At 37.8% G+C, this 21,022-nt stretch overlaps 1 protein-coding gene and 1 pseudogene across 1 annotated transcript; one reads left to right on the forward strand and one right to left on the reverse strand.

Moving 5' to 3' along the window:
• Positions 1–4,655: 4,655 nt before the first annotated feature.
• Positions 4,656–6,141, forward strand: LOC143847217 (uncharacterized). Its single transcript, XM_077355962.1, has 3 exons — positions 4,656–4,794; positions 5,508–5,774; positions 5,884–6,141. Exons 1-3 carry the CDS (start codon positions 4,741–4,743, stop codon positions 5,965–5,967), a joined length of 405 nt encoding a protein of 134 aa, XP_077212077.1. The 5' UTR covers positions 4,656–4,740; the 3' UTR covers positions 5,968–6,141.
• A 1,003-nt stretch (positions 6,142–7,144) lies between these two features.
• Positions 7,145–20,993, reverse strand: LOC143891708 (uncharacterized; annotated as a pseudogene).
• Positions 20,994–21,022: the final 29 nt, after the last annotated feature.

The raw sequence follows: 21,022 nt of genomic DNA on the forward strand, positions 1-21,022 counted from the left end.
ATGGAACACAACATCAATAGGTTGTGCCCGTAAAGTAATTTCCATAGGCTGATCCTAGCCCTCCAATCTATAGAGGTTTCCATAATTAAAAAAAAGCATAAAGGAGGGGGGTAGGATTGAAATTATGTGGCTTTAATGGGTGCCTTTGTTAAAAAGCATAAAGTAGGGAGTAGGATTGAAAATATGTGAGTTGAATGGGTGCCTTTGTTAAAAAAGTCAAAAAAAGTGATGTGTAATTCTCATAGAATTTTGGGAGAAATTCAAATAATTCTCTCCTTTTCTCTTCTGCTATATATATGAGAATAGAGTTCCTAAGGTGTCACCTCATATAGCTTATATGAAGTGGCGCTTAAAAACATAAAGGGCCCACTTTGTTTGGATGATCCAAAGCATTCATATGATAGGCCCCACATAGATAGGGTGTGCCCAAAAAATCAACTTCATAGGATCATCCTAACCCTTCCATTTGTGGAGGTTGAAATGGATGGGTATAAACTTCCATAAATATTAGGGCTGCAACTCGAGCCGGGTAAAACCCGACCCGCATCGACCCGACCCGAAAATAGCCTGGGTCGGGTTCAGGTTTCATGGGTTTCGGGTCGAGCCGGGTTCAGCATTCAAAAGCCCGCATGAATCTCGGGTCGAGCCGGGTTTGAAAGGGCCCGACCCGACCCGACCCGAGTTACATAAGTTATAGTATGTATATTTTTCTCTATTGTTAGTTAAAAGTTAAAGGGATAATTACATTTACACCCCCTCTAGTTTCTGACACATCCACTTCCACCCCTATAGTTTAAAACGTGACAAATACACTCTTGTAGTTTCAATTTGTTTAAGGTAGGCCCTCTCAGCGGAAGATTCGTCCATAGATTGAAGGGTTAGGATGATCCGATGGAGCTAATTTTTTGGGCACACCCTAACTATGTCAGGACCCATCAAATGAACGCTTTGGATCATCCAAACAATGTGGGCCCACATTATTTGGATGATTTTTTTGTAGTGTTTGGATTCGGGTAGGGGCCCACATTATTTGGATGATCCAAAGCGTTCATTTGATGGGTCCTCACATAGATATGGTGTGCCCAAAAAATCAGCTCCATCGGATCATCCTAACCCTTCAATCTATGGACGAACCTTCAGCTGAGGGGGCAAACCTTAAACAGATTGAAACTACAGGGGTGTATTTGTCACATTTTAAACTGTAGGGGTGGAAGTGGATGTGTCAGAAACTAGAGGGGGTGTAAATGTAATTATCCCAAAGTTAAAAGTGAAAACCCACGCACCCACTGTTAATTTCTGCTTCTATGAGTTGAGTTGATTCAAGTGTTTGATTCAGCATTGTTTGATTGTAATTACAACATTGTTTGATTACAGCATTGTTTGATTCAAGTGTGATGTGAGTGTAATTACATCATTGTTTGATTCAAGTGTAATGTGAGTGTAATTTCTGCTTCTATGAGTTGAGTTGCCTTGCCAAACAAGAATTTTCCTTAAAAATTTGCGTCAACGTGAAAAAATCCGACCCGACCCGAACCGAACCGACCCAAGATTTATCATGGGTCGGCCGGGTTTGAGAATCGTGGGTTTTCCGAAAAAAAACCCGACCCGAGATATTTCTCGGGTAGGGTTGGGTTCTCCAAAACCCGACCCGCCTGACCCGAGTTGCAGCCCTAATAAATATGCCCATTTTTAACCTCCATAAATGGAAGGGTTAGGATGATCCTATGGACCTGATTTTTTGTAGGCACCATATCCATCTAAGGGCCTTTCAAATGAGTGGTTTCGATCACCCCAAAAATGTAGGCCCCTTATGTTTTGTGAGCGCCACCTCATATAAGCTATATGAGGTGACACCTTAGGAACTCTATTCTCTCTCTCTCTCTCTCTCTCTCTCTCTCTCTCTATATATATATATATATATATATATATATATATATATATATACTAGTGAAAAACCCCGTGCGATGCACGGGCCGACAAAGAACTGTACGGACGACATCATAGGTTGATCCAAATCGTCCATGTGATGGAACACAACATAAATAGGTTGTGCCCGTAATTGTTGCTCCTTTTAAGGTGCTCGGAATTTGTCAATATTTTTAAAGGTGTCCTGAATCCATAGTATTATGTAATATGTTCACAAAAATCGTAGTATTATGTAACATATGCACCCAATCCGTAATTTTGCAAAAAAAAAAAAACGCTACCATGTTGACTTTGTGGACAAAATGTATAATAAAATTCATAAATAAGGGTAAAATAGGTATTGTGAAGGGGGTAGGATTGAAAATATGGGGCTTTAATGGGGGCCTTTGTTAACAAAAGCAAAAAAAAGTGATGTGTAATTCTGTTAGAATTTTGAAAGAAATTCAAATAATTCTCTCCTTTTCTCTTTTGCTATATATATATATATATATATATATATATATATATATATATATATATATATATATATATATATATATAGAGAGAGAGAGAGAGAGAGAGAGAGAGAGAGAGAGTAAAGCACCCCGCGCGATGCGCGGGCATGAAAAAAATTTGATGGTTATAAAATGAATTCTCGTAGGAAAATGCTTCTGTGCAAGACCATGACCAAACTCCAACAAGGTTTCAAAATTTTATTGAAAATGAATGTTTATCAAGAGCTAGGAGAAGCTCTTAAAGACGAAAATGCATGAAAGTAGACAAAATCAAATTGAGAAAACTCATGAAGCATTCTCATCCAAATCAAGAAAAGGTTGGTCGGAAAGAATATGAAGTTCTTGATTTCAAGAACTTGGGTGGTTGAAGAAACAAGAAGGGTGATTAAAGAAAATCAAGAAATTGGGATTTGAATAATGGGTTAGTCGGTCAATAGGTGAATTCAACAAGGGGTTATGGGATTCTTAGGATGGGTGTGGGGGTTGTGTTTTTGGGTTGATACTACTTGGTTTGGTTGCCAAAGGCTAGAAGATCAGCAGCATTCTGAAGCATGTTTGGGTGCCAAATTTGCAATGAAACTTTGTTTGACTCCCAGACATCATGATTGCCTTTTATCCTACGTGGCACCCATGTGGCAAAAATGTTCCCTCCTCTAATCCTCCAACTAAATTTTACCATTTTGGTGGAATTTTGGTTGAGGAAGAGTAGAAAAGATCTTGTCTTATTATCTTTTCTCTCTTCCATATCTCTCTCTCTACAAGCCTTTATATTGGTAATGACACCCCCAAATCTTCCACTAATCTTCTAGAGGATTGCCTTCCGACCAAACAATACTTACCACTCTTCCACTACTCTTCTATACACTTTCCATGCTTGTCTACTTCCTTTTGACCTCTTCCACTAATCTCCCAGCCACCTTTGAGCAACCAAACAGAGCTATTGAAAATGGTAGCTATTTCTGACTTAGAAAGGAAAATTGGGCAGAGAATCTTTGTGGCTTGTCTTGACTGAAATTCAGTAACCAGAAAAGGAGGCTATGGGTAGTTTGTCCTATTTTAGTAGGACAAGATGAAAACATAATATTAGTTGTACCTTTATTGGCAAACCAATGAGCAATACAATTACCCTCTCTAGTATAATGGTTGTCAAGCGTGGTGGAATGTTACGGTCCTGAATGGGGTCCGCCTAGGTATGGGACTAGGTGGAACTCAGTCTGGTATGGGATAGGTTTAAAGGGCCTTGCCTAACGTGTTCCATCATCTCTAGAGCTTTTGGCGTATTGGTAAGGTACCTAACATTATCCAATTCATATTCTGATTCCCTTAAAAACGGTGAAAAAAAATTAAAATAAAAAAAAATTCCAAAAACTAAAATAAATATAAAAAAATTCATTCCAATGGGGATGGAATCAAGATACCACATTTTCCCCATTAATTCCACCCTGGTCTCACTTTAGCTCCTTTGATTCCCTTCATTTTTCTTGTACCAAATGCAGGCACCTTATGTTGCTGCGTTTGGATTGTCGGAAACAGGAATTGAAATCCAAATCATATTTCCAATTGTTTTTTTTTTTTTGATGACGTAGGATGTCCCCAGCCCCTTCGGGATTAGGACTAGTCTCTACGGATACACGCAACGACCCACTCACCACGTGTATCAGGTACGTCGGGGGCGGGATTCGAACAATTGTCAACAGGGAGCAAACCCGTGACTTTATGCCAAAGAGCCAACTCCTCGGTGGGTTTCCTATTTCCAATTCTATAGAAGCCGAACGAAAACAAAATAATAATAATTCAAAGATCCAATGAAAATTTAATTCCGATCAGGACGGAATCAAAATAACACCCTGCCATTTGAAAAAACAAAGAAAATAAAAATTAAAGATAACACCTCTTGTGTCCGGAAACAGATTCCAAAAAAGCTACCTCCTTAACTCTCAAGAATTAATAAAAAGTAGCGATATCTCTTCCATTCCCGAGAAATTAAACATTCAACATCTTCTTTCCTTATATTGTTGCCACTTGGATCGTCAAAGCAAATAAAATAGAAACTGACTTTCAAGCCCCTATCACTTTCCCTTCTCTTTTCTACAAGTTTCAAACAAAGTAGTGTAGCCAATGACAGGTGTTGGACACGCGTCCTATATTTGTGAGAGGTGGCAAAACACGTGTCGACGTTGGGTTAGAAAGTAGAGGCTATAAATATGCAAGCAAGGAGCCTTCTACTATATCAGACCCAGGATATATTTTGATATATACAGCCCTTTAAATCTGCAAAGATCCCTGTGTAGTCGATTTACTTAGTAGAAGAGGGGGAAAAATGGCGTCCCATGACCAAAGCTACAAGGCTGGTGAAGCCAAAGGCCAAGCTCAGGTCTGTTCCATTTCAATCTTCTAATGTCTGTATTCCATGCATGATAGTACATTTGCATGCTTGATGTTGTATTAATGCATACATGTTAATTAATCGTGCATGCATGATGATAGTGTGATTCAATCATGGTGGGTACATATGTGGGATGTATGCAGTGGAACTGACGTTGCATTGTAATGGTCATGCAAGTTGGGCATCATGCATCGTGTACAACCCACATGTGCACGCTGCTAATATTTCTCGGACGAGTTGACTCGTCCGCAACTCGTCAGCCATGATAGGGTGAGAAAACCTTATGTTTAGTTAGTGTAGGATAGCCCAAACTACTGTCATGTGTTAAAATGTAGGATACATAAATATATCTAAACAAAACTTCATACATTAATAGGAAAATGTGCTCGAGTTGTATCGCGTGAAATGTGACTCGTTCGAGTTGACTCGCGTTTATTGAGTTTCTAATGCAGATTGTAGGCCCAATAAGAGGCATATTTGCCTGCCCAATATAGGACTTGTACGCCCAATATAGGACTTGTACGCCCAATAAGAGGCATATTTGCCTGCCCAATAAGACTTTTAGATATTTATTTTCATGTTATTTTAGTTTCTAGGATTTTATTTTTCATGTTATTTAGAATTATGTTATTTAGAATTATGAAGTTTAGTCTTTTAGTTTTAGTTTTCATGTGAAATTGGAAATGTGTTTTGACATGTAGGAGAAGACTGGGAATATGATGGAGAAAGGAAGAGAAAAGGGTGAGGCAATGAAGGAAAAGGCTAATGCAGTGAAAGATAAGGCGTGGGAGAGTGCAGAGGGTGCCCGAGAGCGTGCCCAGGAGAGTAAGAATGGAACTGGAGGATACCTGAAGAAAAAGAACGAAGAAGCAAAAGATAAATCATCTGAAACTGCCCAAGCTGCCCAAGAAATGGGTAAAGAAACTGTGGAAGCGGGCAAAGAGAAAACGGGCGGCATCCTTCAAAGTGTATATCTCTTATTAACACACACACACTCTCTCTCTCTCTCTCATTTTGTTGTTTTGTGGTATTCAATGTAATGTTTCATAGGGTTTTTTTTTTTTTTTTTTGTTGCAGACTGGTGAACAAGTGAAGAAAGCAGCTGATGCCGTGAAGAGTAGTCTGGGCATGGGAGGGGGTCGAGATGACACCAATAACTAGAAAAAAGATGAAGAAATTATTGTGGAACTATCTATCTTTATTTTCTTTCATAGGTAATGGGGGAGAAAGGCATTTGTGGGCTGAAAATGTAATGGGAATGAACTGTTTGTATTTCCACTTACATTTTATCTTAGTGGTTCCCAAATGTTAAAAATAAAATGCATTGTTGTCATCTGTCCTTTCTAAAGCTTTGTTTATTCGAGTGGGGTTGCAATCTCTATCAAAATAAGCATAAGCAAGTGCTAGCAACACAAAAGTACTTACTGTAGCTAATAACTCAATAAACTGAGGCATTTTCATATGACAGATGCATGGTTGCATATGAGTCTTTAAGATGTAAACAAGTTTGATGGAATAGTTGACAGGTACAAAGCTAGGTTACTGTCTATATATGTACACTATTTTGATTTTTGAGTGCCAAAAAGTTCTTCCGTGCTATGGCCAACATTTGTGGTTAGACCTTTGGTTGGATGTGAAGAATCCATTTCTCCAGCTGAAGTCTATAGGAAAAAATTAGAAATGCTTTCAAGTTGTGGACAGAAGCATCTTCATGAATCGCCAAAGGAGGAATTATTTACTGAAGAATCAAAAGGCTTCGAAGTTGTAAACAAAAAAGCAAAGCAACTACGTGTGCAAACTAAAGCAATGAATTGTAACAGGCACCCAATACTAACAACCAGATCGCTCGTACTACTTAAACCAACAATTCTGATCCATCTAAAATAGAGAAAATAGAGTAGGTTTTACATTGGAGACTGAGAGGCCTTGGGTCAAGAAAGAATTCATGACCCGACTGTTTTCCCCTTTGCATCTGTTTCCAAATGTTAGGATGGTTTCCAATCAGCTTAATTTTTGGGTCGTGGGTAATCTTAAGAATCTTAATTAAGATGGGGCCCATGCGATAGACGTTGCACATTGCAGATCCTATTTGTTCAAGTTGTTGTCTGGATGAGTTGCAACACATATTTACCTTGAACAAATGAATATCAGAAAGAAGTGGGTCAACTGGATTTGCTTTTGGATACCCAAAGTTTTTCTTTTAATTGGGCCGGGTCTAGCTCAGAAATTATAGAGACCACTTTATGGAGGCTAAATTACCGAAACAATACAGCTGTTTAGTGAATTAGTGATCTAAACTTCACTAGATTTCAATCCAACATTGGTAAATGTGGGGAAATTCAAATAAAGTCAAAATTTAAGCAACTGCCACCAGTGCTCGATACAGCTTGTGTAATAGCTAGATTGCCAGCATTGAAATCCATTAAAGCTCAGGCAATTTGCATCAAGAAACCCAAACTAATTAAATGATCTTTTGATAATTATCATTCAATCACTCTCTTGATCAGCTTCCATTGCATCTCCCGAATCATCAACATCACTGTCCATGTCCTCAAAGATAATAGGTGGAAGAGCACTGAGCGTCTTCTTTGTCATCGAAAATCTGTGGGAGAAGAGCCATGAAATTCAATTCAGGGTATGAAAGAAGCTCACAATCAACTGAAAATCCATATACAGAACACAACCAAAAAACTCACCCCGGTGAAAAGATAGTCTAAGCAACTGGATAGTTGGACTGCGGACCCAAAGGTGAAATCCGAGAATTAATGAGCTGCAATAGGTCGATAGTTACCATCAGAAAAGTATTCAAATACCTCAGATTTATGGAAGATTGCTGGCAGAGACTGCAAAAAAACTGTAAAGGTTGAAAAACTTAGTTCACTTTTAGTTTAAAACCCCATCAACAACCTCAACATCACCCCCCCCCCCCCCCCCGTCTTCGATAAACTAAACAAAACAATAGAAGCTAAATCAAATACAAAGTAGCTTTGGAGCTCAAGCCAGGTTAGAATTCCGAAGTATACAAAAAAGAGTTCACTTCCCTGAAGGTACTCACGATCTAAACGAGACTTGAACACCTCAATAAAACCCAAGGTTCAAGTTAAGACATTAGAAATCCTCCAAGTAATGCCAACCATTACTAGAGCATTTCTAATGACATTGAGCGAGGAAGTCTCTTAATTTCAAGGCAAGGAGCATTTCAAATGACATTGAGGCAGTCTCTCAATTCCAAGGCCGACATTCTTCGAACAAAAAATAAGAATTCCCCTCAGCAACTTCAGCTCTTAATGTTCAAATATGAGTTTTGCTAAAACTTAGTGGCAATGGTTGAACTTCCAATCAATGTTTTAAAATTGAAATCAATCCAGAAATCAGTCCATGGATTTCCTAGTTATATTCGGATGAATCAATGTATTGCCAATCAATATTTCAGGAAACCAAAAAAAACAGCATGTTTTGGGATCCATTACCAGCCATGGTCAACCCCATTAACTCACACAAAATATGTTGTCTAAGGTAGCTTTCTAAACATTGCAAATCACTAATGTAGCTTTCTATACATTGCAGATTATAATAATCTTGATTCAAGATATTTCTGTGGATATGAATGAATGATGAATAGAATAACTCAATAATGAATAATAAAGACAAATGCCAGACCATATTCATAAAATCTAAGATATACACAACTGTAAAATACATGAGGCTCATCTATTACTGGCATAGTAGGATCTGTTAAAGTTATTAGTTCTGACCTGGGATAGAGAATTTAGGGCAAGTAGAGAAGACTCCTGGGATGTAATACCGCGTGCATGTTGAAGCAGCAAACTTCTTAGGCATGAAACGACACAAACTAATACTGCACCCCTGTTGTAAGAATGCAAAATTAAACCAGATACGTCAAGATTTAAATGGGATTTGTCTTTGATTAAGATTTAAATGGGATTTGTCTTTGATTAAGATCAGAACCTCATCATGTAATGATTTTTTTTAAACTGTCTTAATTACTCCTGAAACAGAAAAAGATCAGAAACCTAATTTGATCACTGAAACCACTATGTCAATGTGCACTTAATATCAACACTCTTTCAAGACAAGCACAAACTTGAATAAAATTATTTTAAGAGTTTACAAATATTTGAGAAATTCCTATTAGTTGTTTCATACTTTCATCAGCGTATACAAAATTGAAAGCCAATTTTCAGAAAATTGTATACCAACTCATGACTCAGGTGAGTTGAATTGGTCTGTCTACACTCTGAATACCAGCCTTCAACTTCAATAAATAACATCTGTGCTGATGGTTACCTAGTTTTTTTTTTGTTATGCCAGGGAGGTTTCCATGGATTTCCTGAGCCAAACTCTGAAATAGAATGCCCTATTCCTGAATGTTCAATATATTTATAAGCTTTCGAACATTGACCAGGGAATTAATATGCAAGGCCACCAAGAAAACTACAAATTTAAAAAATAACAAGAAATTAAGGTTCTAACTTGACCCTTTTTTTTTTTTTTTGAAGAAAGATAACATCTATTAAATAAAAGATATTTACAAGTAAATTTTGGGGGGAAGAGACTGCCCCATATAAAAGGAAATCAGTCAAATCGTTGGCATTTCTACTAGGTATGAGAGAAAAAAGAAAGCACCATGCTACAAAGATCTCTAATCGCATCCAATAGCATGGCGAATCTCCACAGACCAACATTAATCCCTTTGACCCAAGACACTGTGTTGATTAAGGTTCTAACTTGACTGATCAGCACTCTTTCTAGACAACTAAGTAAAGCACTAAGATCACTTATTTTAGGTAGATGCCAGTACACATTTGATGCCAGCATTCCTCCCAGACCAGCCCAATTTTGAACAAAGACGTATAAGACTTTGATAAGGTTTTGAGTTTTTGTTCTCTTGCCACTTGCAGACAAATTTACAGCCAATGTTCATCTATAGTCAATTGATTCAGGACTCAGATAAATTGACTTGGTCTGGCCACACTTGAGTATCAAGTGCAGACTTCAATGTTATAAAAGAATATCTAAGCTAACAGTAACCTGGACAGTTTTTCGTTAAGTCAGGGAGTTGATGAACTTTCCTAGCCAAATTCAGAAATAGACTTATTCCTGAACTTTTTTTCACTCGATTTCTGAGTATTTGAACATTGATCACGACATAAAAATGAAAGGCCATAAAGAAATTGAAAATTTCCAAATAATTAAAAAATTTAGATAATGAGTTTCTACCTCGACTGGATCATAGATATGGGGGAGTTCAAAAGGTTGAGGACATCTGATGGATTTAACAGTGAGCTCGAGTTTGCAATAACTTGCAAGCCAGTATCAACCATGCCGATTAAAAATCCATAATCAACGCTGCAAACATGTAAAAAATGGGTGCATTGATACATCTAATTTAATAAATCCGAAGTTTTAAATATCCCAAGCTTTTGATCATGGATACAAGAGACTTCAAATGCTTGAGGATATCTCATTGATTTAACATAAAGGTTGAGTTTGCAATAACCTGCAAGTGAATATCATACCCTGCTAATTACAAGACCATCAACATCAACTATAAATGGTAGAAAATGTTTCCATTTATATTATATGATTATCAAAGTATAACATATGTTCACTTGCATACTTAATCTTGTTGCATCAAGGTACTACATAATAATATTATTACCAGAATATGTAGCAGCTGGAAGCCAAAATAATAGATCCAGCATATCAAGAGATACACACACACATATATATATATATACACACACACACACTATATAGCAGAAGAGAAGAGAGAATTATTTGAATTTCTTCCAAAATTATATGAGAATTACCCATCACTTTTTTTTTGCTTTACTTTTTTTTTGCTTTTGTTAACAAAATTGGACAAATATTTCTAAAATGCATGGGAAACATATGAGAAACTTACGTAAATTATGTGTGAAACGCGTGATAAACGTATGCAACACTCGTAGAAAATGCATGTGAAATGTGTAGGAAACATGTGTGGAACTTGCGAAAATCATTTTGAAAAAAACACATCAAAAATTGTGGAACAGAAATTAAAAAAGAAAGCCATAGTACATATTGTAATATAAATGAAAATAAGAAAAATTCAAATAGAAATTTGAAATTAACAAAATTTAAATCTACAAAACCAGGTAGTTCGTATTTTACTTGTGTTTGATGTGTGATTTTTATATCGTTTCTAAAACGCTTCTAATGTGTTTCCTAAGACGTTTCTCGTATGATTTTAAATCGTTTTCTCATTTCTCGTTTTCCCTGTATTCTTTTTCATTCATTTCCATTTCCGTTTCAAGTTTTGTTTCCCGAATTCGTTTCACACCCCGGTAACTATGAGAAATACGTAAACTTCGAAAAGAAAAAAAAAATGTGAAAGACAGAGGAGCCGTCAGCCTCCCAACTCCCAAAGACGCCTAGGGAATCATCTTCTTCCTCTTTCCCCCTTCTCCAAGGCGAGTTTCCCTTCTCCACTTGCTTCTTCTTTGTCTTCTTATCATCTCTCTCCTCTCGAGCCACCCCCCCCTCCCTCTCTCTCTCTCTCTCTCTCTCTCTCTCTCTCTCTCTCTCTCTTCTCAACTCTCTCACTCTGAGCCTTTCTCTCCCTTCCTCGCCCACTCTCTGTTTCCCTCTCACTTTCCACTTTTCTTCACCCCTCTCTCACTCACTCTATCTCATCCCACCCTCCCGTTTTCCCTCTCTACCTCTTCGGTCCCCTCCCCGTTCCTTGGATCTCTCTCTCACATATCTTTCTTTACTTTCTTGGGTTTTAACAATCTAATCATTCTTGCTGATTTCCTCCCTCCGTTTCTCACTCTATTTTCACTCTATTTTCCTCTTTCTCACTCTATTTTCCTCTTTCTAATCCCTCTTCTTCCTTCAAAGTCATTGTTTCGGAGGAGGTACTTCTGCCTGGACTTCGGATTGTGTCCACGAGCTTCTCCCCCACTCTCTTGGACCCCTTGCTAGCACGGATTTGAGGCGAAAGGACTGCTGCATTTTCTGGTGAGATTTTTTCACTATTTTCAGCAATTTCTTGAACCTTTCCCTCCCTTTTGAAATCCATAGGAACCTTACCTATGAGTTACCCTAGTCTATTTTAAAGATTTTATCATTTTCTAGTGTAGTTTTGGGCCCTAGATATTTATTTTCTTTTATGGACAGAAGCTAGACAACATTTAGTTCATTATGTTCGAACCTTTAATTTCCATCTTTTGTGTTATTTAAGTTGATATATGCAATAATTGTTTAGTGTAGAATCACTTCCCCTTATTGTTTTCCTTTACAGCTAATTTCATAATACAATATGCTGAAATTTACCATTAAATGTTTGTCTAATTGCGTATGGGTTTTGGTTTGGTTATATGGATGTGAAGACTTGGTTCCATTGAGCTCCTAAGGTTCATGGAAATATTCGCGAGCCTCCGGGTTTGCACCAAATATTCTCCAATTCTTCACCTACACGGAGGCATTTTATTATGTAAAAATTATGAACAAAAGCCTATGAAGTTTATTGATAAAAGCTTTGGGAGTGAGTGTAAAGCATGAACCTCAATTCTAAGTATATGATTTGATGCAAGATGTTCCCACAATACTTATATTTGAAGCTAGATGAAAGGACTGTGGAACATTGGAGGAATTAATTTCAAAGAGTTCTCTCCAATTGGATGTGATTGATGCAAATAAAGAGGGTCCACCAGTTTTAAAGAGCCTCCGACCAGAGATAAAATTCAAAATAGGGATAGAGTTAGGTGTTTGTTTTTCTTGTAATATTTTTTTATACAATTCATGTTGCTGTTTTCAAACGTTTTTTCTTTTCTTTTTTGCTTCTAGAGGTTGCATTAACAACTCTAAGGTTTATTCGATATTTTTTTCTTCCATTGTACAGTTTTTTATGCTGGAATTTATTTATGGATACTTTTTAATGCAAAAAGCCCTCCGCTATTACACATATATGAGCAGATATTTAGAACCATGAGCAGCATATGTCATCTCATTACATCAATAATAAGTCATTGAGCTGAATGTAACTCGCAGATACAAGTGTAGGTAGGCATAGGTAGGAATCAGATGTTGACAAATTGTGTTAGCATACTGACCTAGAAAACATGAAACTGCAATACATCCATTACCCGTATAGGTACAAATTAGAAGACATGCTATTACATAAATATTGCTTCACGTACATACAGAACCAAAAAAGAAGTAAATGGATAAATGAAGGGGTTCTCCAGTTCTCCTAAATCCCAATTCCCAAGTTGATGCGTCTAACATGCAAACATTTTGAAACTAAAATATTCTTACTACATACCCATTCATGCTATGCTTTTAGAATGTTAACTAATCAAAATGAACAGGGGGAAAAAACATTTTCATCTTGTGCGTACAAGCAATCGAACAAGATTGCGCGATCATCAGCATGCAGTGCTTGCTTCAGCAACACGTGAACTGAATCTGCACTTGGGGGCTTCACATCAAAAGAGACTTCTTGTTTTTTGTGACTCCTAATTGTAGTATCATCGAGTAAGCTTAGACTTTCAAGCTTTTCACCCGTAGTTGGCTCATTTATATCATAGTTGATTTCCAGCCCATCAGTAACCTCTAGATGATCTATCCAGGAAAACAAAAGAGTGATCACAAACTGAGTGCACCTTCAAACTTTTGTTATGTATGAGTGAGAAATGTCTTGGTATGGATAAAAGATACAGTGAATTAAATAATTTAAATCTTTTTTGCAAAAAAGAGACTTCTTTTGGGAATCTTGAACTTGAAGGTTATACTGTTATAATCATGCAACATAAGACATCCATTTTATGTATTCACCATAATGTACCATTTTAAGACAATTGGCATTTTACAGATTCATGATCATGTAACATTTTAAGACAATTGGAACTGTGTTTTAAAAAACTTTCAAGCACTCAAAAATCAATCTAATAAACTTGACTCAATCGTGAGGTTGTCCATATCTCATGCTAGGTATTGTGATTGAGTTTAATGAGCATGGGAACCGAATTCAACAAGGGTTTTCTTGTCTATGGAAGTTAGGTCTGTGAATGTATACAACCAAGATGTTGTGAAAAAGAGAGACTAACCTAAGGTGGCCAAGACATCCCACCCCATTCCAAGTTTGACAAGGGCTATCACCGACTGCGCAACAAGTCTGCATGAGCACAATTAATTATGGCATTTTAAGTAAGTTCAGGGGTTAGGTATGGTTTGCACCTCTTGAATATAAAAGCATTATTTTTAATATCTTTTCATACTTTACAAGAGTGTTGGTAGCTTGCAGCTTTTGATTAGAAAAAAACACTTCATAGATTACATAAGTTGTGGGTGAGTGGGTTTACTTTAACCAAAGAAAGCCTTCTATTTGTCTTGTTCATGTGGAGGGTGAACCAACACAAAATTGTTCCAAAAACCATTACACTTATGCCCAGTTTTGTTCCTTAAAACTCATCAGAGCACACAAGGTACAGATATATTCCTTAGACATCTACCTATGAAGTTGGTAATGTTGGGAGAACAAAGTTTAAAGAAACCATGTTTAATTGAAAAAATCCTACTTACCAGAAGAAATAATATTCCCTCCATTAACAAGATCTGGATCAGATAATGTTCGCTTCTATTTCCCTCTTTTCTTTTCACTAGGAGCCCCTGTTGCTTCAAGCTCGGGATCACTGAGACACATGCCATTTCTTACTGCAACCAATAAAGTACACAACATATAGGACAAAAGCACAGCGCAACAGATAATTGATCACTAGAGTCGACAGAAATTGCAGCACTGCTGAAAATTGCATTTCAATACTGTAGAAAGAGGTGGCAATAGCAAGCGGATGTAGCAGGAATGCATGGGCAGATGATTACATGTAAACCACCGTTGTAAATTCTTTGTTTTGTAGGAAGAATGCATGGGCAGGTGATTACATGTAAACCACCATTGTAAATTCTTTGTTTTTCTACAACTCATCAAGCAGATCATGAGTGAAATATCATGATCGGGTCGACCAGGTCAGGCCCGATCATGAGTGAATAGAAACTCAAAAACGTACATTGCAGTTCCAGCGGAAATACTTGGAATAATTCTACCAGAACAAAAAAAAAGGGGTGTTAACTTACCAACTTCTCCAACAGCTTAATGGCAGTATTTAATCTCTTATACTAATACTCCACCTCAAGTGTGGCCCACTTGGCAAACACGTGGCAGATGTGGTCTCACCTTAGGCAGACCATTGCATTTTGATATTCGGTTTTTACATCGGGGAGGTTTGAACTTGAGACCTTTGGCTTTGATATCATGTTAACTTACAAACATCTCCAAAAGCTTAATCTGTAGGAGAATGGCAGTATTTAATCTTTTATACTTTAACAGGGGGAAAGGTGAGAATCCTACAACCATACCGCTTGCTTGAAGATCCCTGTTTCTAGGGAGGTCCCTGTAATGGCTCCAGAAACTGAGGTTTCAACACTAGTGGTTATCAAAATTTTCTCCCGGGACCCGCCATCTCCAATATATTGAACTGCAGATTGGCAGGAGCTTCGTATGCGACAATGAAAGAAATGTTACCATCCTTTTCTAAACTACGTAACCTCGCAACAATTACAGAAAGACAACTTTTTTTATCACTTCTTGGCTGGTCTGTCTCTGTTTTGGAGGAGTTCGCCACAATCCAAGTAGGAATGACTTCATCTTGTGAGCCAGTAATCATATCCCATTTGTAAACAATACCTGTCTCAGAAACAAAGAGAACGACCATACCATGTTCATCCTTGCAAGAGTTTTTGCATTCCAACATTACCGGTGGATTTCACATGGAAAAGACAGACTTAGATGTCCCAGATCTGTTGCCCTCCTCCAATCCCCAAACTTGAAGTTGATTCTCGCCAAACCAAGATGAAACAATAGCCTTTCCACCATCAGACACAGCAATATACTGGACAGGAGACTGTTACAACAAAAAGAGTTTAGGATCCATTTTTCATTGGCAGGAAAAAGATATATGACACAAAGCAGGCTATCCCAGAAGATAAAAGAGTGATGATAGCGCACAGTATCAATAGAGAACTTTATGAAGCTCCTTTTTGTTTTCCAAGCTAAAGACCCGTCTCTTATCACTTGCCACAGCTAAGAGTTTCTCGTCTGGCATGACATGGTAGAAGTAATGAGTCAATGAAGAAACAAAGAGGTTGTTAATACGTCATTCAAAATTAGTGTCAAAGAGGGGGGAATGCGTCACAGGAGAGCCACATGCACACTAAGTCACTAACACATCTAGACAATTATATCAGAATCCCAAAAGATGCATTATTAGCACAGTTTAAAGTTCGGGTGTTTGGGAGACACTGAAGATTTAAGACTTTGGCAACATATGATACACCATGTTGGGAACTCTGGCTACCTATCTAATATAGTATTCGTTAATATGGTTATCTTCACATATAGACATCTGATACATCTGTTGGGAACCCCGACTGCCTATCTAAGTGATACATTTGTCCACAATATAATGACAGTTTTGAAACTGACAGCATGCTAAATTTACAATAAAGCCCAGGAAATAATATACTACATATTCACAAGTTGCAATTCACAACTTAGAAACGAAAGAAAAAAAATTACAAAAAGAAAAAAAAGAAAGGTGAGAAAGTGAAAAACAACCTTAATCAAAAGCATAGATTAGAAGTACTTAACCTTTAACAAGAAAGTCATTGCATAAAAAAAGTGGAAAAAATAACAATCATTCTCAATCTAGTGCTTCGATTTTGAAATCATTACCCAATCAATGTTTGTTAAAGTTGATTTTCAAAAAGTCCTACAAGAGCTTCAAAGAGGGGTTTTAGAAATTCTATTCCCGCCCAAAAGAGAGATGCAACAGATACTTCATGTGACTCATGACGTCTCGTCCAGGAGGTGGGAACAGTTGAGAACAAAGTGGCGAACGTGAAGAAAGCTAAACACACGAGAACTAGCTTCATCAATATAGTCAATTGCCTTGTCAGGGTGGATCAGAGCTGGCGGCAGCCCTCACGGCGGGGGGGCGGCGGTTTGGTGTTAGAGGGGGTTGTACGGCATTATTGCTTGTATTGGGTGTCAAGACACTTAGTGATCGGGTCTAATGCTTGATATGATATGGTGCTATGGTGCTGAGACATAAATTTGCAATAATGGGGTTTTCCAACATCTTTTTTTGATAGGTACGCTAGGATCGAACCTGTGACCTCAAGGTTGGGTAACAACAGGGGTTCTCCAACATCTTGTCAGGTCAAAACCTACCGTGTATTCTTCCCGTAAGTCTTGTTCGTATGATTACTTCAACCACAATTACTGTATAAATATTGGCTCACAAATGCTTTTCATCAAAGAATGAGCTTGTGGGGTAAATTGTGTAAACAAGATAAGATTAAAATAGTATGTTAATGGATACATAAGCGAGTATGCCTCCACGATATGAGTATGATATGGCAATTTTTTTAGAAGTTTAAGTGCCCTTGTTAAGCAAAAGCACATAAAATAGAAATGGGCAATAAAATCTATCCCTATACCATTAAACGAAGGGAATGCCTACATGTTTTCCTCCTTTGTCAATGGCTTTGTGACATGCAATTCATTAACTAGTATATATATATATATATATATATATATATATATACATATAAGTCGTGTGCGCACGCGCGTGTGTGCTTGAATGGATGCATTGGCAAACATGAACGGGGATTGATTAAGAGAATCTAACAAATCAATTAGAGAAAATGGATATAAGACCAATAGCTAAAGCTGATAAAACAATTGCTCTAGAGTTTACAAAAAAACTTACTATGCTGTCGTAACAAACATGTGATGAATAAAAGTTATTGATAGAAGACAAGCATATGATGAATGAAGTTACTCACCAAAAGACAGAGCTAAAGAAGAAATAGACCTTTTTGAATTGAAATTCCATACAGGATCTCCTGTTTTGGATTCCAGCTCAGCCACCTTTCCATCAGAACCAGTACTATAAAGGGTGCAACTTTTATTTATGAATGTAAGAGCAGTTGCTCTTCTCAAAGAATACGCATATCAGTGTTTAAAAACTCCTTGACTCGGCAAGGAACTCACCCGAGTTGACTCCTTTTTACCTTGGCCGCGTTCCATGTTGAACCACATCCGCATTTCCTTTGACTCTCCCGAGTTATGACCGCATCAACCGCATTCTTGGCCGCATCCGAGCTAAGTCGACAAAGGATTTTTCTTGGCCGTGTTCCATGTCACATCTGTGTTTTTAGACTCTGACGCATATGTTAGAAAAATGATGTGCAAATCTGTAATTTAGGATTCGAGAATACCTTATAACGAATTAACACTTTAATTTGAGAAGGCAGAAATCAACAGTAATTATTCTGCAAGAATCAATTGTAATCAAACAGAGAAATAGTTAGACCACTTATCAAGTTGAGGCACGAAGGATTTTCGTTGTCCTTAAGGCAAATCTCGCCCCCACTATGACGATTCAATAGTGCAGATGGGCGTCTCGGCGTATGCCTCTAGGATACAACAACTCTTGGTCCAGGGGTGTTCACTCACGCAGGCCTGGATGCCTAAGAACTCGCTTATATGTGCCAAATGCCTTGATCAGAAAACCAGAGAGAGAAGGCCAGATAAGAAATAGAGCACAAGAAGAATCCGTTAAGGATGCGTTTCTGTTTTCTCTAAAACCGATTTTATAGAAAAGCAATCGACACATTGGGGTGAAACGTCGCACTCTTTTAGTGCATGAGAGACATTTCCCAAACTGTCACTAAACCATGATTAAGGAATCTCAAACGATAAAAAGAGTTAAAACAAAATAAATAAACTCTTGACCCGTTAAAAGAAAAAGAGAAGGCCGGAGCTGGGCGGCGCGCGCGTGTGGTAAGACCAAAAGCCCGCCGGACCCAAGTGGGCGATCCGTGCGCGTAGGATAACCATGACCTCTTGCTCATTTACAAGGCTAAGAGAGTGAAAGTATATATATGGCCACTCTCATCATTTCACACTTCCCATCTAGGACTAAAGTTTTCTCATGACTTTAGTCCTTTTGGAGGGAAGCTCAAATAATTTGAATGAGAAGCCCAAAAGCATAAAGTAAGTCCCAAAGAAGGACAAACATATAATGACTAAAAACACCCCATTGTAAGTTTGAATTACAAAAAGACTTTTTCACATAAAAAGTCAACAATATGCATCAAGTTCAAATCGACATAGAATTTGGGAAATATAGCAATTACAAGTAACCACTAAGAAATTAGATGGATAAAAAATTAAATACCTATAACTTATGTTACAAGCAAATGAACGTACCCTGGATGACATCCAATGGATGCCCACTTCTTCACACCAGTGAAAAGATCTATAGCAAAAACATCACCAGAATGCGTGCCGAGAGCAACTAATAATGTCTTGCGTTCTTTTCTATGCTGATAGATAATAATATAGTCAGGATGAAAGTATTATATAGACAGCACATAAGGATGCAAACACAGTCAAATCTTTGCTAAAGTGACTACCTTCTTTCCAATGAAGCTACATGCCATACAAGAATAACTTCCAGCTGAATCCCCAACTGGGCCCTTCCATTCGGCCAAGAGATTCCCACTACCTGTGTCCCAGATCTGCAATTAACATTATGATATTACTTCAATTCAAAAGGATTTCACATGCCGGATACAATTATCTTCCAAAAAATGACCGGAATCACTCCAAAGAGCAATCATGTGGCATAAATAGTGACTTCATTCTGTTAGTGTTGGTTATCTGACCCCCCACTTGCAGCCTTGTTTGTAATGGGTTGTTGAATTGTTCGTGTTTACCCCGTGTTTAAAACCATAGATGCGATGCGGAAAGCGGCAAAGAAAAAACCTTGTCGACTCGGTGTGAACGCAGCCAAGAACACAGTTGACGCGGCTCAATACTCGGTCGACGCGGTCATAACTCAGGATAGTCAAAAGGAGTTTTTATTGACTCTGCAGGGCAAATCGCGAAACGTGCATGGAGTGCATTGCAGAACACGGATGCGATGCAACGCAGAATGCGGCCAAGGTAAAAAGGGAGTTGATGCTGGGCGGGGGGAGTTTTAAAATTATGTGACTAGAAGACTACTGTCCTATTCATGGTTCCTAAAGTTGTTGCCATGCCCTGTGTAGATCAATCAATCCGAAGTTACGACCCCAATGCAGGTTGGCTAACTCGAGACAACCTTGCAAAGCAAGGAGTTGCTCAGAGCGGCTTAACCATTAGCAACGTTTTCCCAATTGTGTAACAATGTTTGTGATTTTAGTGTACGGTTGGATTTGTTTGTGATTTTAGTGTACGCTTGGATTTGTAAGGACAACTCGGCCTGTGGTATTTTGGTCTCCTTTATTGCAATGAAACAAACTAATAATTCAAACAAAAACTTGTTTGCCCAATTATTTGTGTGATCTCTCTGCCGCCCTAATTGTTTGAATCATCTGTTGCTCAATTGGTTAATTTTTTATTTTTATTTTTTTTTGTGAATTTGAAGGGTCGTCGGCCTAGTTGTGTGATTTGCGTGCCACCTTATATGTGATAGAACCACAAGCAGTGAAGTGTGGTTTTAAATTCCTACCAAAAACCCAAGGTTTTAAATTTCGGTTTCGGGGGTAATTTCAGACCCCACCGAAACCGAAATTTCAGCCGAAATCCCGAAATTTGGTAAAGGATTAAAAATTTATTTTTTTTCCTGTAATTTCGGCGGAATTACTGAAATTCCCGAAATTGCGGCCAAAATTTCTGAAATTTCGACCGAAATAAGTTACATTTCGGAAATTTCTAATTTCGCCCATTTCGATTTCGGATTTCTTTGATTTCGGCCTTGGGCGAAATCCGAAATTTCGGCCGAAATTTAAAACCTTGCCAAAAACGGCCAAACAAATATCATCCATTTACAACATCATTTCAAAAATAAAATAAAACGGTGAGCTATAAATTGGTGCTCTTATAGTCTCCTATATACTTGAGTTAAAAAAAATAAGGCGAGCTAGAAAAAACTCACTCTAACAACTCAGTCTGGAGATAAAATGACAAGAGAATCCTCAGATGGGGTGAAGGAACTGATGATACAATTGATTATGATCTTCACTCCAAAATCAAGTAATAGCCAACCCAAGTTGAATGAATCGTACATTTGGGTTTATTAACTTTTAAAATTCCAAA

Source organism: Tasmannia lanceolata, unplaced genomic scaffold (assembly GCF_043159265.1).
Source record: "Tasmannia lanceolata isolate RefF3 unplaced genomic scaffold, GAP_Taslan_0.1 ptg000015l, whole genome shotgun sequence".
Lineage (NCBI taxonomy): Eukaryota > Viridiplantae > Streptophyta > Magnoliopsida > Canellales > Winteraceae > Tasmannia > Tasmannia lanceolata.

What these genes read in the sequence shown, in the direction of transcription:
- LOC143847217 (XM_077355962.1), top strand. Translation starts at nt 4,741, where the DNA reads ATGGCGTCCCATGACCAAAGCTACAAGGCTGGTGAAGCCAAAGGCCAA. An exon ending in AAGCCAAAGGCCAAGCTCAG is followed by an intron (nt 4,795 to 5,507) that starts GTCTGTTCCATT and finishes TTTGACATGTAG; the next exon opens with GAGAAGACTGGGAATATGAT. An exon ending in CGGGCGGCATCCTTCAAAGT is followed by an intron (nt 5,775 to 5,883) that starts GTATATCTCTTA and finishes TTTTTGTTGCAG; the next exon opens with ACTGGTGAACAAGTGAAGAA.